This window comes from Centroberyx gerrardi, chromosome 3 (genome assembly GCF_048128805.1).
Source record: "Centroberyx gerrardi isolate f3 chromosome 3, fCenGer3.hap1.cur.20231027, whole genome shotgun sequence".
Taxonomy (NCBI): Eukaryota; Metazoa; Chordata; class Actinopteri; order Beryciformes; family Berycidae; genus Centroberyx; species Centroberyx gerrardi.
Genome location: NC_135999.1, coordinates 20,115,005 through 20,127,189, shown reverse-complemented (window position 1 = coordinate 20,127,189; position 12,185 = coordinate 20,115,005). Strand labels below are relative to the sequence as shown.

The 12,185-nt window shown below is 39.3% G+C and overlaps 1 protein-coding gene across 1 annotated transcript; it reads right to left on the bottom strand.

Moving 5' to 3' along the window:
* Positions 1–163: 163 nt before the first annotated feature.
* Positions 164–11,443, bottom strand: tmc7 (transmembrane channel like 7). Its single transcript, XM_071913913.2, has 16 exons — positions 11,300–11,443; positions 9,197–9,458; positions 8,394–8,542; positions 8,098–8,253; positions 6,955–7,040; positions 6,719–6,864; positions 6,400–6,547; positions 5,051–5,227; positions 4,539–4,684; positions 3,913–4,027; positions 3,139–3,236; positions 2,634–2,817; positions 2,058–2,188; positions 1,642–1,797; positions 1,384–1,462; positions 164–1,190 (listed from the first exon to the last, which is right to left on the bottom strand). The coding sequence occupies exons 1-16, from the start codon at positions 11,313–11,315 to the stop codon at positions 981–983; spliced, it is 2,259 nt and encodes a 752-aa protein (XP_071770014.1). The 5' UTR covers positions 11,316–11,443; the 3' UTR covers positions 164–980.
* Positions 11,444–12,185: the final 742 nt, after the last annotated feature.

Genomic DNA, 12,185 nt, shown 5'->3' with positions numbered 1-12,185 from the left:
CTGCTGGCTGGGAGGTGACATAACTTTTGGTCAATCTATCAGCACTAGTGTTTTGTCAAGTTTCAATCGTTCTAGAAAATAAATTAATTCTAAGAGCTCCGTCATAAAATAAAACAAAATAAAATGAAATAAAAACTAAGGAAAAGGAACACTGTGACAGGTTTCTATATTTATTTTTCATGCAAATAATTCAACATTAAGGCACACCATGTGGAAAAAAAAAACCCCAAACCCTAGCTATAACTTTTAACATTACAACATGACAATAAAGTAACACCATCCTAAAGTAATTCTAATATAAGTTAGTATAACTGAGTGGTAGTAGTGGTGGAAAGAGAAATATGGTTAAAGTTTGGTAGTGTGAAAGGCATTAGTTCTTCTCATATGCAACCTGAGAATAATACAAAATGATATCTTGGTGTAAAGATAACACAACAAATGCACATAGAGGCTACTGTACACCAAAGTTATTAATGCAGTTATAAAAGTAAGAAAACTCTAGTGTTAATACATTTAAAGTGCATACAAATGTATGGACAGTGTGTACAGAAAAGCTGAATCCTTTTCAGAAACGTATTTCAAACAACTCCAGTGGTTATCATAATACAAGTCCTTCTTGGAAGGAAAAGATGATAGTACATACAGCAGGAAAAGAAGACCACAAAACATTTGACAAGCAATGGTTATTTTGGTCCCAAAATTCTTGAACATCATGTCTTCTTAGTTTTATACTATTTGGATTGTAACCAAAATAAGGCAAGCTTTCATCTGACTGTCATCCAGTCAGACAGTCTGATGTCACTGGGTCCATAGACTCTCCAAGTTGTAGTGTTTTCACAATAAAAACAGAAAACATTTGGATACATTAAAGATATTCATTCAAACACCATGGTTTCATTCATCTCCAGTCCAGATGTCCAGTAAAGCATTAGGCAGCCTTAGTATGTGCGTTTACTGGGCTTTGATATCAGGCCCTTATCTTATACATGTGTGGAAGAGTCTGGAGGCGGGTGTGCCAGGAACACCGCTTCATTGTAGTTGTTGGAGAAGCTGGTATGGTAGCTGGAGCTGCTTCTGCTGCTGCTGCGTGGCTGGGACTGGGACTGGGACTGGGGGCCAGGGGATCTGATCGCTGACAGCCTCTGGGCCTGGCACAGCTTCTGGATCAGGAAACGCTTGTCGCGCCCCTCCTGGGCAACACAGACATACATAGATGGGAACAGATTCCACTTACACATTGCCTTCGCCGATAAGTCAAATGAAGATCACACATGATGAATGTATAAATAGGAAATAGATAGACTAGTAAAAGGTAGAATAGATGTGACACCAACAAAAAACTTTGGAAAATTACTGAGGACATTTTCTCTTGTGTAAACTCACCATGGCTAGCTGCTCCCTGAGTTGGTTAATGACTCTCTTGTGGGCTCCAGCTAGTGCAATTACATAAAACATGGCCAAACTGCGGAGGACAATGGACATGAAAGGTAAAATTGTCTGCACCAATGAGTAGAAACAGCCAAATATAGCAAAGACCTATTGAATTATCAAAATGCTTTACATTCCAATTTCTTATAATCAACATAAATGCTGAGAAACAGAACAGTGATACAAAGCCGATTATTGACCTGAAACACTTACCATGTAATGACAAAGAAGGAGACAGCGAAGGCCTCTGAGGAGATGGCGAAGAGGAAGGTACGGATCCCAGTGGGCAGCTGGGATACCGTGATTGGCAGCACTTCCCAGGAGGTGTTGTAATTAACAAATGGTCCACAGGCCTGGGAACTGTTTATCCTGTGGAGTAGGGATGGCTGAATCAGTTTACACACCCAAGAACAGGTAAGCAGTAGCAATGACGTTAGTAATAATAAATGATCCTGCATTTAGTTCTAGTTAATTATAATTATAAACAGGAATAGGAACTGACATCTCCTCTCTGCATGTGTATGGTTGGATGGTGGGACTCAACAGCAAAACAGCAGCGGACAAATATGTACCACTGATGTTAATACTTCTACTGGAGTTTTTGCTAACATTAACAGTACATTACTCACTGTGCTACACTGACAGTGACAGGCAGACAGGCCAGAGCGAGGCCGATCAGCAGCACAACCAGGAAGAAGAAGTTGGAGCTGGAGGCTCGGAACGGACGTGTGGCTGGACGGCAGTTGTTAATCAGCGACACCTGGCAAAGGATCAGAAAGGTAGCAGGGTTACTCTCCAAGAGGGAAAGGCACTATTATGAATCCCTTTCCGAGAAAAACAAGTTGCATGTTGGAGAAAATTGTTCATTTTTTTTAAACTGACTAAATTCTAAGCATTAGCATCTCACCCCGTACATACGTGTTTTTTTAATGCTGAGTCTACATGCATTGTATTTTACATCACTATCATAATGTTGTAACTGATATATGGAACAACAGGATGATTATTTCCTTTAACTGGTCCATGCAACATGGTCACTAGATGAGAAAGATGTAGGAACTAGAAGCAGATAATAGCTATCAAGGGATTACTTTTGATTTTCATGACCAAAACTAAATATCTTTTCACAAAATTAAATCAGATTATAAACTAGCCAAACTACAAACACTGGAAAACAATTTAAGTTAGACGTCTTTTTGTGTCACCTTTTTGATGTAGAAGATGAAGAAGTATTTGATGGTGCAGATGGCGGGCAGCAGGGGGCAGTAGAAGGTACCGATCCAGCAGATGGTCTGACCATAGACGATCTCCAGCACATTCTGCGGGATTGCAAACTCCTGCTGGCCCCACCACTTAGCAAGGCCACAGTTACAATGGTTCACTACCAGCCTGGGGAGGACAGAGCAGTGCAAGGACTGTTAGATATGACTAGGAACAAACAGAAAGAGAATGACTTCCAACTAGATGTTTCACCCGAGGAGACAAAGAAAGTGGACTGGGATAGAACAGAATAAAATGTAACGTTATCATTACTCAACCAAGGCTGAAAAAAATACTGTACAATATGTGTAGATGGTCATAAACAGAGAGATTACTTGGAGAGTTCGTATAGTCGAACTCTCACACATGAGTACACACTGATGGCTCGGTTAGAGTACTAAAAATGATCCGTCTTTAATGGGAGTTTCTATTGAGAAGATTAGGTCTTACTTTCTGGGAAACTCCACAAAGATGGTGACTGCGGCAATGATGATGAAGTCAAAGATGGTGAGTTTGTACATCTCCTGGCCCACACGGGTCTCCCAACACTGTGGGCAACAGCAAGGAGGCAGAGTGGCACAAATGAAAAGTAGTTACCACAAGGTTTGATTTCACCTGTCTAATAAGCAGTGTTTCCTGTAGAATGTTTTTGGAATTTCTGAGACCCATTCCAGGACAACAGCTATCTAATGTAGGGACAATATCCATAAATTTGGTACTAAATAATGTGAAGATTTTGCATCTGCTGCATTAATGCATCTGTCACAAAGGCTGCCACCCATGACAGGGAAGACTGAATAAATGTACTGGTCGCCTGCTACGGAATAGCGTTTTTCTAAAGATAAAAAACAAAATGCCTGTATGGATGCTTGTATGCAGCAACGTCTTTAAGGACACTTGCATGTGATAAAAGTGATGCACTGCAGTTGCACACCGAATTATACAAAATAAAAGAGGCATAAACGACAAAATGCTCTAAATGCAGGAGTTATAATAATAATCCTTAACACCTTCAAAAACACCTTAGATAATTTCAGCAAATGTGTCTGAAGAGAGGTGAAAAATAAATTGTGTGGTGTAGAAATAGGGCTAAAACTGGTTTTGGTGCTGCCACCTATTAGTACAAGAAGTTGATGTAGGAATCAGATGTAAAGCATTTAGGTATCAGCAGCAGGCCGCTAGTTGTCGATCACTACTGTATCAGAATACAAGAGACAGACTTACAGAGTACAGATTATGGTTGTAACCACAGGCGCAGGGCTCGTCTTTACACTGCGTGATCTGAGACCAGAGAGAGAAGAGCAAAACCCCAATACTGGTCAACCGCATGAACACACACCTGTGAAAGGAAGGAGGGAAGGAAGGAGGGAGGAAAAGAAACAAACAAAGAGAAAAAACAATGATTAGAGCACACGTTTTAAAGATGCAAGGCCATTCATTCAGCAGTACCACTGTTTAGGTGAAGTGATTCACAAAAGAAAAAGTCTATATATAATGGTCAACTATAAGTGCATGAATTCCCAAATGATAAGCAATATATCAGTAAGAAAAAGGGAATCTGCACACTATTAGGAAAAAAGGACAATATCCAAACAGGCTCGTGAACAAACTAATGATGGTATAACTGAAATGTCTTTGTTCTCTCTGTTTTGCATTTTTTTTTGTTATTGCACTTTTTTGCTCAATTTATGTATTAATTTATGTATTATTATTATTACAATTTATGTATTATTCCTCTTTTTGGCATCATCCTTTTTTGCTGATAGTGTGTGGATTCCATTTCTCTCCTGGTGTATTGCTTACTAAGTTTGTTGTTACTCAGAGAGCAAATGAATGGAAATCCTGTGTACCTCATGAGAGTGAAGCGGATCTCGAAAGCGGGGGAGTAGTCCTCGTAGTTGATGATAAGAGAGAACAGGAGGGGGGTGATGAAGTTGGCCAGCGTGATAACAATTGAGGGCAGATACTCGTAGATGAGATCCACAATGAAATTCTCCTGTAACCCAGAAAAAGTAACATTGAAACATTACCCTGTACAATTATTTTTGTAACTACAAACAAAACTAGAAAAGCTACATTTTCTAAAGACAATATGTGTGCTTGCATGGGCAGTATGAAGTACTTCAAATGTAGTCTTGTCAAGTTGAAGTACTGCCTTGACAGACCCAGTGTTTGATATAAAATGTCTTAGAAGTATAAAATGACAGCTGCACTCATCAGAAACTAAAGTCTGAAATCCTAAGGGCATTCTACACTGCACTATGATGGAATGAGGATGTTGCAAAAAAAGATAAGATTTTACCATTTAGGAATCTGTGCGTATGTTGACATACTCAAAAACATCTCGGATTAGGGATTTTACCTTTGTCATCTGGGCTTTCTGGGAGAAGACGGTGGCTCTATAAATGCTGTAGAAGCAAGCAGCCAGCACCGCTATGACAAAAAGGTTGAGGATGAGGCGGATGACATAAATCCGACACTTCTCCTTGCGGGTGCGATCCGCTATTTTCTGCTTGATCCTCTCCTCCTCCAGGTCCGTCTAGGAGTAGAAAAGTGCAGTTATAAAATAAAGCAGATCAGGTTTCCATAGAAGCATTGATCAAAAATTGAGAACAAGCAACCTATTTCCACATGAAAAAGAATGTTACATCAGCCAATGTGCTTGAACAGTTTTTTTGAGAGGCTATGAAAAAATAAAACATCTTAAATAAAAGTGAGAGGCATGAATTTCAATCATATAAAAAATTCTATATCTTCAATCGAGGTGGCAACAACCACAGGCTTTTCAATGTCTATTTGCTTGCTTTGCCAGACACTTTAGCAGCTAACCAACCATCATTTAGATCCTTCTATTCTAAAAATCTGGTTGGCTGGTAATAAAGTGGTTGGTGAATTTTGTTATCTACCAGCCACTGTGGCCAGTGGATAACAAGTTTTCTATCCTATCCCGTCCTATCTTCAATATTGTAGGTCTATATTTTCCAAATTCTATATCTTCAAATTCAACAGATCCCCTAGTTACTCACATCAATCCAATGTTTCTAACTGCAGAAATGGACTTCCTTGCTACTGTTCAACAGTACAACGTTTACATGCATGTTAACCTGACAAATGGGCATATTCTGCTTAAGGTCTTATTCAGGTTAAGCTGTTTTCATTGAACCTTTGATAGCCTGTGACTGAGTATCTCTTTTGCCATAAATGAACCATTTAACAGAATATTCCTGTTCACCTGTAATGTCACACACACAGACAAAACAGTCTGCAAGCAAAATAGTATGAACGGTGCAGCCGCCAGCTGCCCCCCTCCCTCTTTCATTGACCAATAGTAATATACCTCTAATACAGGGGCAAGAAATGATGATCCCAATAGAAAGTACGGCTCAACACCATATTTATTACATATTTTTGTTGACAGCAAACTAACCCTAACCCTTACATGCGACACTGACCCGTTAAATATCAGCAATATCAGTATGGCAAGCCTTTTAACCAGGTTTCACATAATCTGAGTATGAGCGTACCTGGGGTATTTTAACCGGATGATGTTTACATGCATCAACACAAAACCAGGTTACTTCACCATCCAGGTTAAGAACGGAATTCTCTGTGTATGTAAACATAGCTACTGTTGCCTTAATATTATCTATTGCTCCTGGCAAATCCTGTCCTATAAAATATCTTGTTCCTTCGACAGAATGATCAACTAACCTTGAGCTCGTAGAGCAGGCTGCTCCTCTTCAGCCTTGCAGCATTCTCGTTGGTGATGCAGAAGTCCCAGCCGGCAAAGATCTTGTTGCAAAAACTCTGAAAGCGATCCTCATCCTGAACCAGGTTACGCTTGAAACCTGTGGCAGACCTTGAAGGAAATAGTGGTCCACAGTTTACAGGGTTTCCTCTACAGTGCTTGTCAAACAACACTTAAGAACACTTTCAGAAACTGATCCTTCAAATAATCTTGACAAGGAGCCTTGTCTTCATGATTTTCTTCATTTCAAAGAAAAAAAAAATTGTGTTGCTTTTCCAGTACCTTTTAACAATCCAGATGAGACTGAGGAAGAGATAGGCTATAGTGACGAGCAGGTAGGCCAGAGGCAGGTTGTAAGTGAACTTTGGGAAGTGGATGCCGTCCACCTTGTAGTAGCCATAGAAAAGATAGGTCTGTTCCAGAAAGCCCTGCGGATTGAGCACAAGGGGCAAGTGAGAAATCCAGATGCAAAGCTCTGTTTCTCCAGAGACCATGAACTGTAAAGTATAAAGACTTACTCCACCGGACAGCAGGTCTGTAATGTGCTCATGAAAGTTGACCAGACCTTGACGAGAGCTGCTGTGGTACGAACTGCACATGTTACCTGTGGTGGAACACATTAGGATATAAATTTAGGACATTTGGAGTTCATATTGTCTTCCCAAATAAATCAGAAAGTACCTATTTTCCCCTAAGAGACTTATGGAATATACATTCCTCAACTTATAATTCTTCTCATCTCTCAATGATTGTCCTATGTTGTCCTATATTTTGTCCTATATTGTCAGCTGCATTACCTTTAATATCCCCCCATTAACTCTATTCTTGTTTATATCGTATTATTCCTTTGTTGTAACCTATCATTTGCTGCTGCAATTACCTTATTTCACCATGGCGCACATTACAGATCCATCTAATCAATACTGTTGCTAATTACCTAGTATTTATAAATAGCTTATTCAAGTCAAAATCGATTTTAAACCTACATAGCTAAACTGAAAGCTACAATTCTACTAATCCAATTATCTAGAGTTTGTGTGTGATTATAGGGAAAGGAGATGTGTGGAAATGCTAGACAGAGAGATCTTAGAATACAGAAAATAGAGTTCTGTATGAAATAAAAGCACAATATGAAATAATAGCCTTATGAAATCCATTTTAACTGGCAAGGTTCAAAGCCTGGTCTTCTGTGTACTCTCTTGTGTTAATCTAAAAAGGTAATGTCCGATTCCTAAATTATTGCTGTTTTTTTGGCATACCTGTGGATCAATACTTTTACTTACCCCACAACCTGTTTTAACAAGGTAGTATAGTTTTTATTAAAAATCTGAACTGAACTACTGAAATGAACTACTGAACTGAACTACTTTTAATGTGCTTGAATCTTTCCCTCTTCCATGTTTTATCCTCTACTCTAAGAACCTTTAAATATGAAAGTCCTGGGACTATATTCTCTATGTGAACAGTTAAGAATGCTGATCTAGGAGCAGCTTCACAATTTAAATCATAAGAGATCAGATGGACAGGAAGACCACTGGATCAGGGATCACCTGTCCCTGATCAACAGAACTCTGACCGATATACTTTGTGAATACAGGCTGTGAAAGCTGGCTAAGATACACAACAGGAATCAAAGTTGAAACAAACAAGCTTCTTCTGACCATCAGCCTGGTTGTAGGTGGCATTCCCTGAAGCGTAGGGGGCAATGATGATGGGCAACATGACGAAGCTGAACATGAGCAGGAAGATGACCAAGTTGAGCATGACCAGGAAGCGCAGGAATGAGAAGTAAGACAGGATCCCTGTACCAAACATCCCTGTTAAATGAAACAGAGAGGGAGACCTTAAGTCTGTACAACATCAGCATAGTTTGTACAACAAATTTCTACATGTCTGTTACAGCGAATGTATATTTAAAAAGTTGGCTTCCCATGGTATCCCATTACCCATGTCTCACCCTCTATGAGGTGGATGTCTCCCCTCCAGAGCTTCAGGGAGCTCAGCCGTTCCTGGGCATCCTCTCTCAGCCTCCTCAGATTTCTGCGGGTGCTTTGCCTCCACTGTCTCCAGTTGCTAAGCTCTTGATCCTGCTCCAGGCGGCGCGCCCTAACAAGACCAACGGTCAAATACATTGATTGCTGAGTATTTAGGCTACTATGTGCAATCTCCAACTGGACTCTGAATCGATGTCAATTAGGGCTGCAACTAACGATTATTTTCATTGTCGATTAATCTGTCGATTATTTTCTCGATTAATCGATTAGTTGTTTGGTCTATAAAATGTCAGAAAATGGTGAAAAATGTCGATCAGTGTTTCCCAAAGCCCAAGATGACGTCCTCAAATGTCTTGTTTTGTCCACAACCCAAAGATATTCAGTTTACTGTCATAGAGGAGTAAAGAAACCAGAAAATATTCACATTTAAGAAGCTGGAATCAGAGAATTTTGACTTATTTTTCTTAAAAAATTACTCAAACCGATTAATCGATTATCAAAATAGTTGGCGATTAATTTAATAGTTGACAACTAATCGATTAATCGATTAATCGTTGCAGCTCTAATGTCAATGAAACATGCAAGAAGATTGTACATTGTCAAACACCTTCAAAATGGAATAGACCTAATTAAAATCTTAGGCTGGTAGGACAGATGCTAACTATAAGGTAATTATTGATGACAGCTGATCACCACTAATCACGAACATTAATTTTGTTAGGTTGACATTTGACATGATCTTTATGACAAGAGAAGTCTTTCCTACTCGTCTCTACGTTTCTCAGCCATGCTCTTGGGTAGTTCTCTGACGGGTCTCTGCAGCGTCTCACTCCTCTGCTTCTCCTCATGTCTGGTGACTGTTGTCAGGCCCCACTTCCCACTGCCAGAGGAGCCGAGCCGTGTTCGAGAGCTGCCTCTTCGCTTGGTGCTAGCCGAGGGCTTCCTGCGGTACAGCAGAGACTGGTAGCTGGGGAGCTGATCCAGCAGCGGGTTACTGGTGGCTCGTCCACTACGATCAGTGTAGAACACTGAAAAGATGGAAAAATACGATTAGGACCTAGACAGCCAAGTGATGAGTCTCAGAATTTGGTACTTGGGATCTCCGTTCAATGCCATCCTGACTTTCAATCAATTACAGTTTTGATATTATTGAATGTGACAGACTGTTATATTTATCAATTTTCCACCACTGGACTGCAGTGAATGACTGAATACCTCGAACAGCATGTTTATTAGGCTCTTTTGTGACAGTTGCTATTGTTCCTCGAAGAAGACTGAAAAATGTTTGTATGTGGTTGTGTTATACCTTGTTTAATACATCTGAGAATCATCTCACAGTTGGAACTGTTTAGACATGACATTCCTAGAGATCACATTAAGCTGAGTAACACCACATGGTTTAGGCAAGGACAGGCAAAAATGGACAAGAGAATAGAGGGAGGGTTACTTTGAAGAGAAATACATCCCTCTAAATATAAAAATACATGCTCACTGAAGCGATTTTAGTTAAAATCAGGATAGGCCTATTTATAATCCATGTTTTTAAATCAACTGATTATTCCCCAACCCAAGTGGGTGTTATCAAAAGCTAGTCCCATGCCTTGTGATGGGTTAAGGCACAATTCTACAGTAACATTATTTCATGTTTCATGAACATTTCACAAATATCCTTCCTAATACAAACTAGCTTGCACCTTTGCAGTGCAAATGTATGCAAACGTGTAAGAGAAATATGTAGGCCTTGTGGCATGTTAGGGAGGTACTTTGGGGCCCTGATTTCAATGAAGATATTTTATATTCACTGCTTTTAAGATGCAACTCAATTAATAGATTGATAGCCTGAAAATGTTCAATGTTGACCATTTAGGGCTACCACAGTAAGTGTACTTCAATGGCACATATACTGCTTCACCCTTCTCAGTCAAAAATATTGAGGTTCAGAGGCAAGTATTTTATTTTCCTGAAGTCAATAACTGGCTATTATGGCATATTCAATTTGTTTTGGGTGTAACTGAGTGTCACTATGACAGACTGTAATAGAACAAATGTCGGGGAAACTCAGATGACAGGGTCCCCACACATTTCCATTTCATAACTCAATATGATGTATGCTGATAGTTTCTGTGCAATATGTCAACTAAGCCATATCACTCAGTGGCTGAACATTTTTCTTCACAACAACAAATATCACAATGAGTTAAATGACAGTGGGGTCATAACTATATAAAATGTGTAACCATGTAAGACTGGACAACAATATCCTTCATGCTTTTCCAGACTTTTTAGCAATTTACAAACTTTTCAAGACCTGGGAAATACTTTTCCAGACTTCCCAAACATTGCTAGTAACCCTGGGAAAAGGACACTTTTAGATGGACTACCAAGTTAACTCATGCATATCGTCACTTCAGAGTCTATACAGCACCATATGGCTGTTTAAAATGTAATGCAGAATTATGACACCCTACAGTAAGTATGGTATACAGATTTGGGGTTTCTTTTCTAAGCAGCAAACACACACACACACACACACATTGAATTTGTCCGTTCTTAAAATACTTGACATTAGCCAGCCAAGACATAGACTCAGTAATTGAACCAAAACGTAACCCCCTAAACTTACATTGTGGCAGTGTAGGCTAACTAAGCTAACTCTCTGTCAAATCGTAAACTAGGAGGTCAAAGTTGTTCGGTTACCGTTGTTAGCAGCTAGCTAACGTTACCACATCGATATCTGTTCGGAATTCGAGGCTAACAACACAACGCTTCCCAAGTTATTAACGCTGGCTAGCCAGTTAGCTAATGTTACAGTAAGTTAGGTAGTTAACTTATCCAGTTAACACACGTATCGAGCTAACTTCAAGTTTACCTGAGTCGATCTCCATTTTCCCTTTTCCTCATCAAATAAATAGTGTTCTTTATTGGATGATGGATAATAATATTAATATGTTAACAATTAGCTAACTTCGTCGGCTTGTAGTTTACTCCCCAGCTGTCAGGAAGACAACACAGTTTTGTCCGTACACAACTTCCTGAATATGGATGCAACTCCAAACCTCCAAACCTCGTTGCTCCAAGCAGTGTGGGAAGAACTTCTCTGACTCGGTATATCATTTTTTTCTATACCTGTAATCACTTTTGTCAAAGGTTTTGTCAAAATAAAAAATCCAGGATTCATAAGTCAGTCAATAGAATAGAATAGAATAGAATAGAATTTAGTTAAATTGAATTAAGAGTAGGCTAAGAAGAAGGAAAAAAGAACTCAAGAGATAAAGCAAAAACAATACATTCAATATCTACAGAAAATGTGTTGTTTAAACTGTAAGCACACTGTAGATAGGGAATGCTGTATTAAATCAAATCAGACAAAGCAGGGAGTTCTGCATGTAATTATACCAAGTAGTAAAGACCATGAATGCATTCATTATCTGAATATAATCACTTACTTTTTTCCATCGAAGGCACAGTCAAGGGAGATTCTGATAGCTGGAGAGCAATTAATGAGAGTGCAATTAATCCAAATTAGTGCAAAACAGTGAAACCCCAGCTTGAACTGTATAAAATCTAATGTTGTATGCATACTTTCCCATCCTTGGACTTTGTAACTATCTGCCAAGGGGTTTTCCCTTTGACTGACTTGTAGATGATTTTCCACATGGTTATAGTGGGGAATATGTTTTATCCACTGAGGGAAGTTAGTGAGTATAGCAGCAATCATGCACAAGAACACAATTTCTCAGAACTTCCTCCTTTAC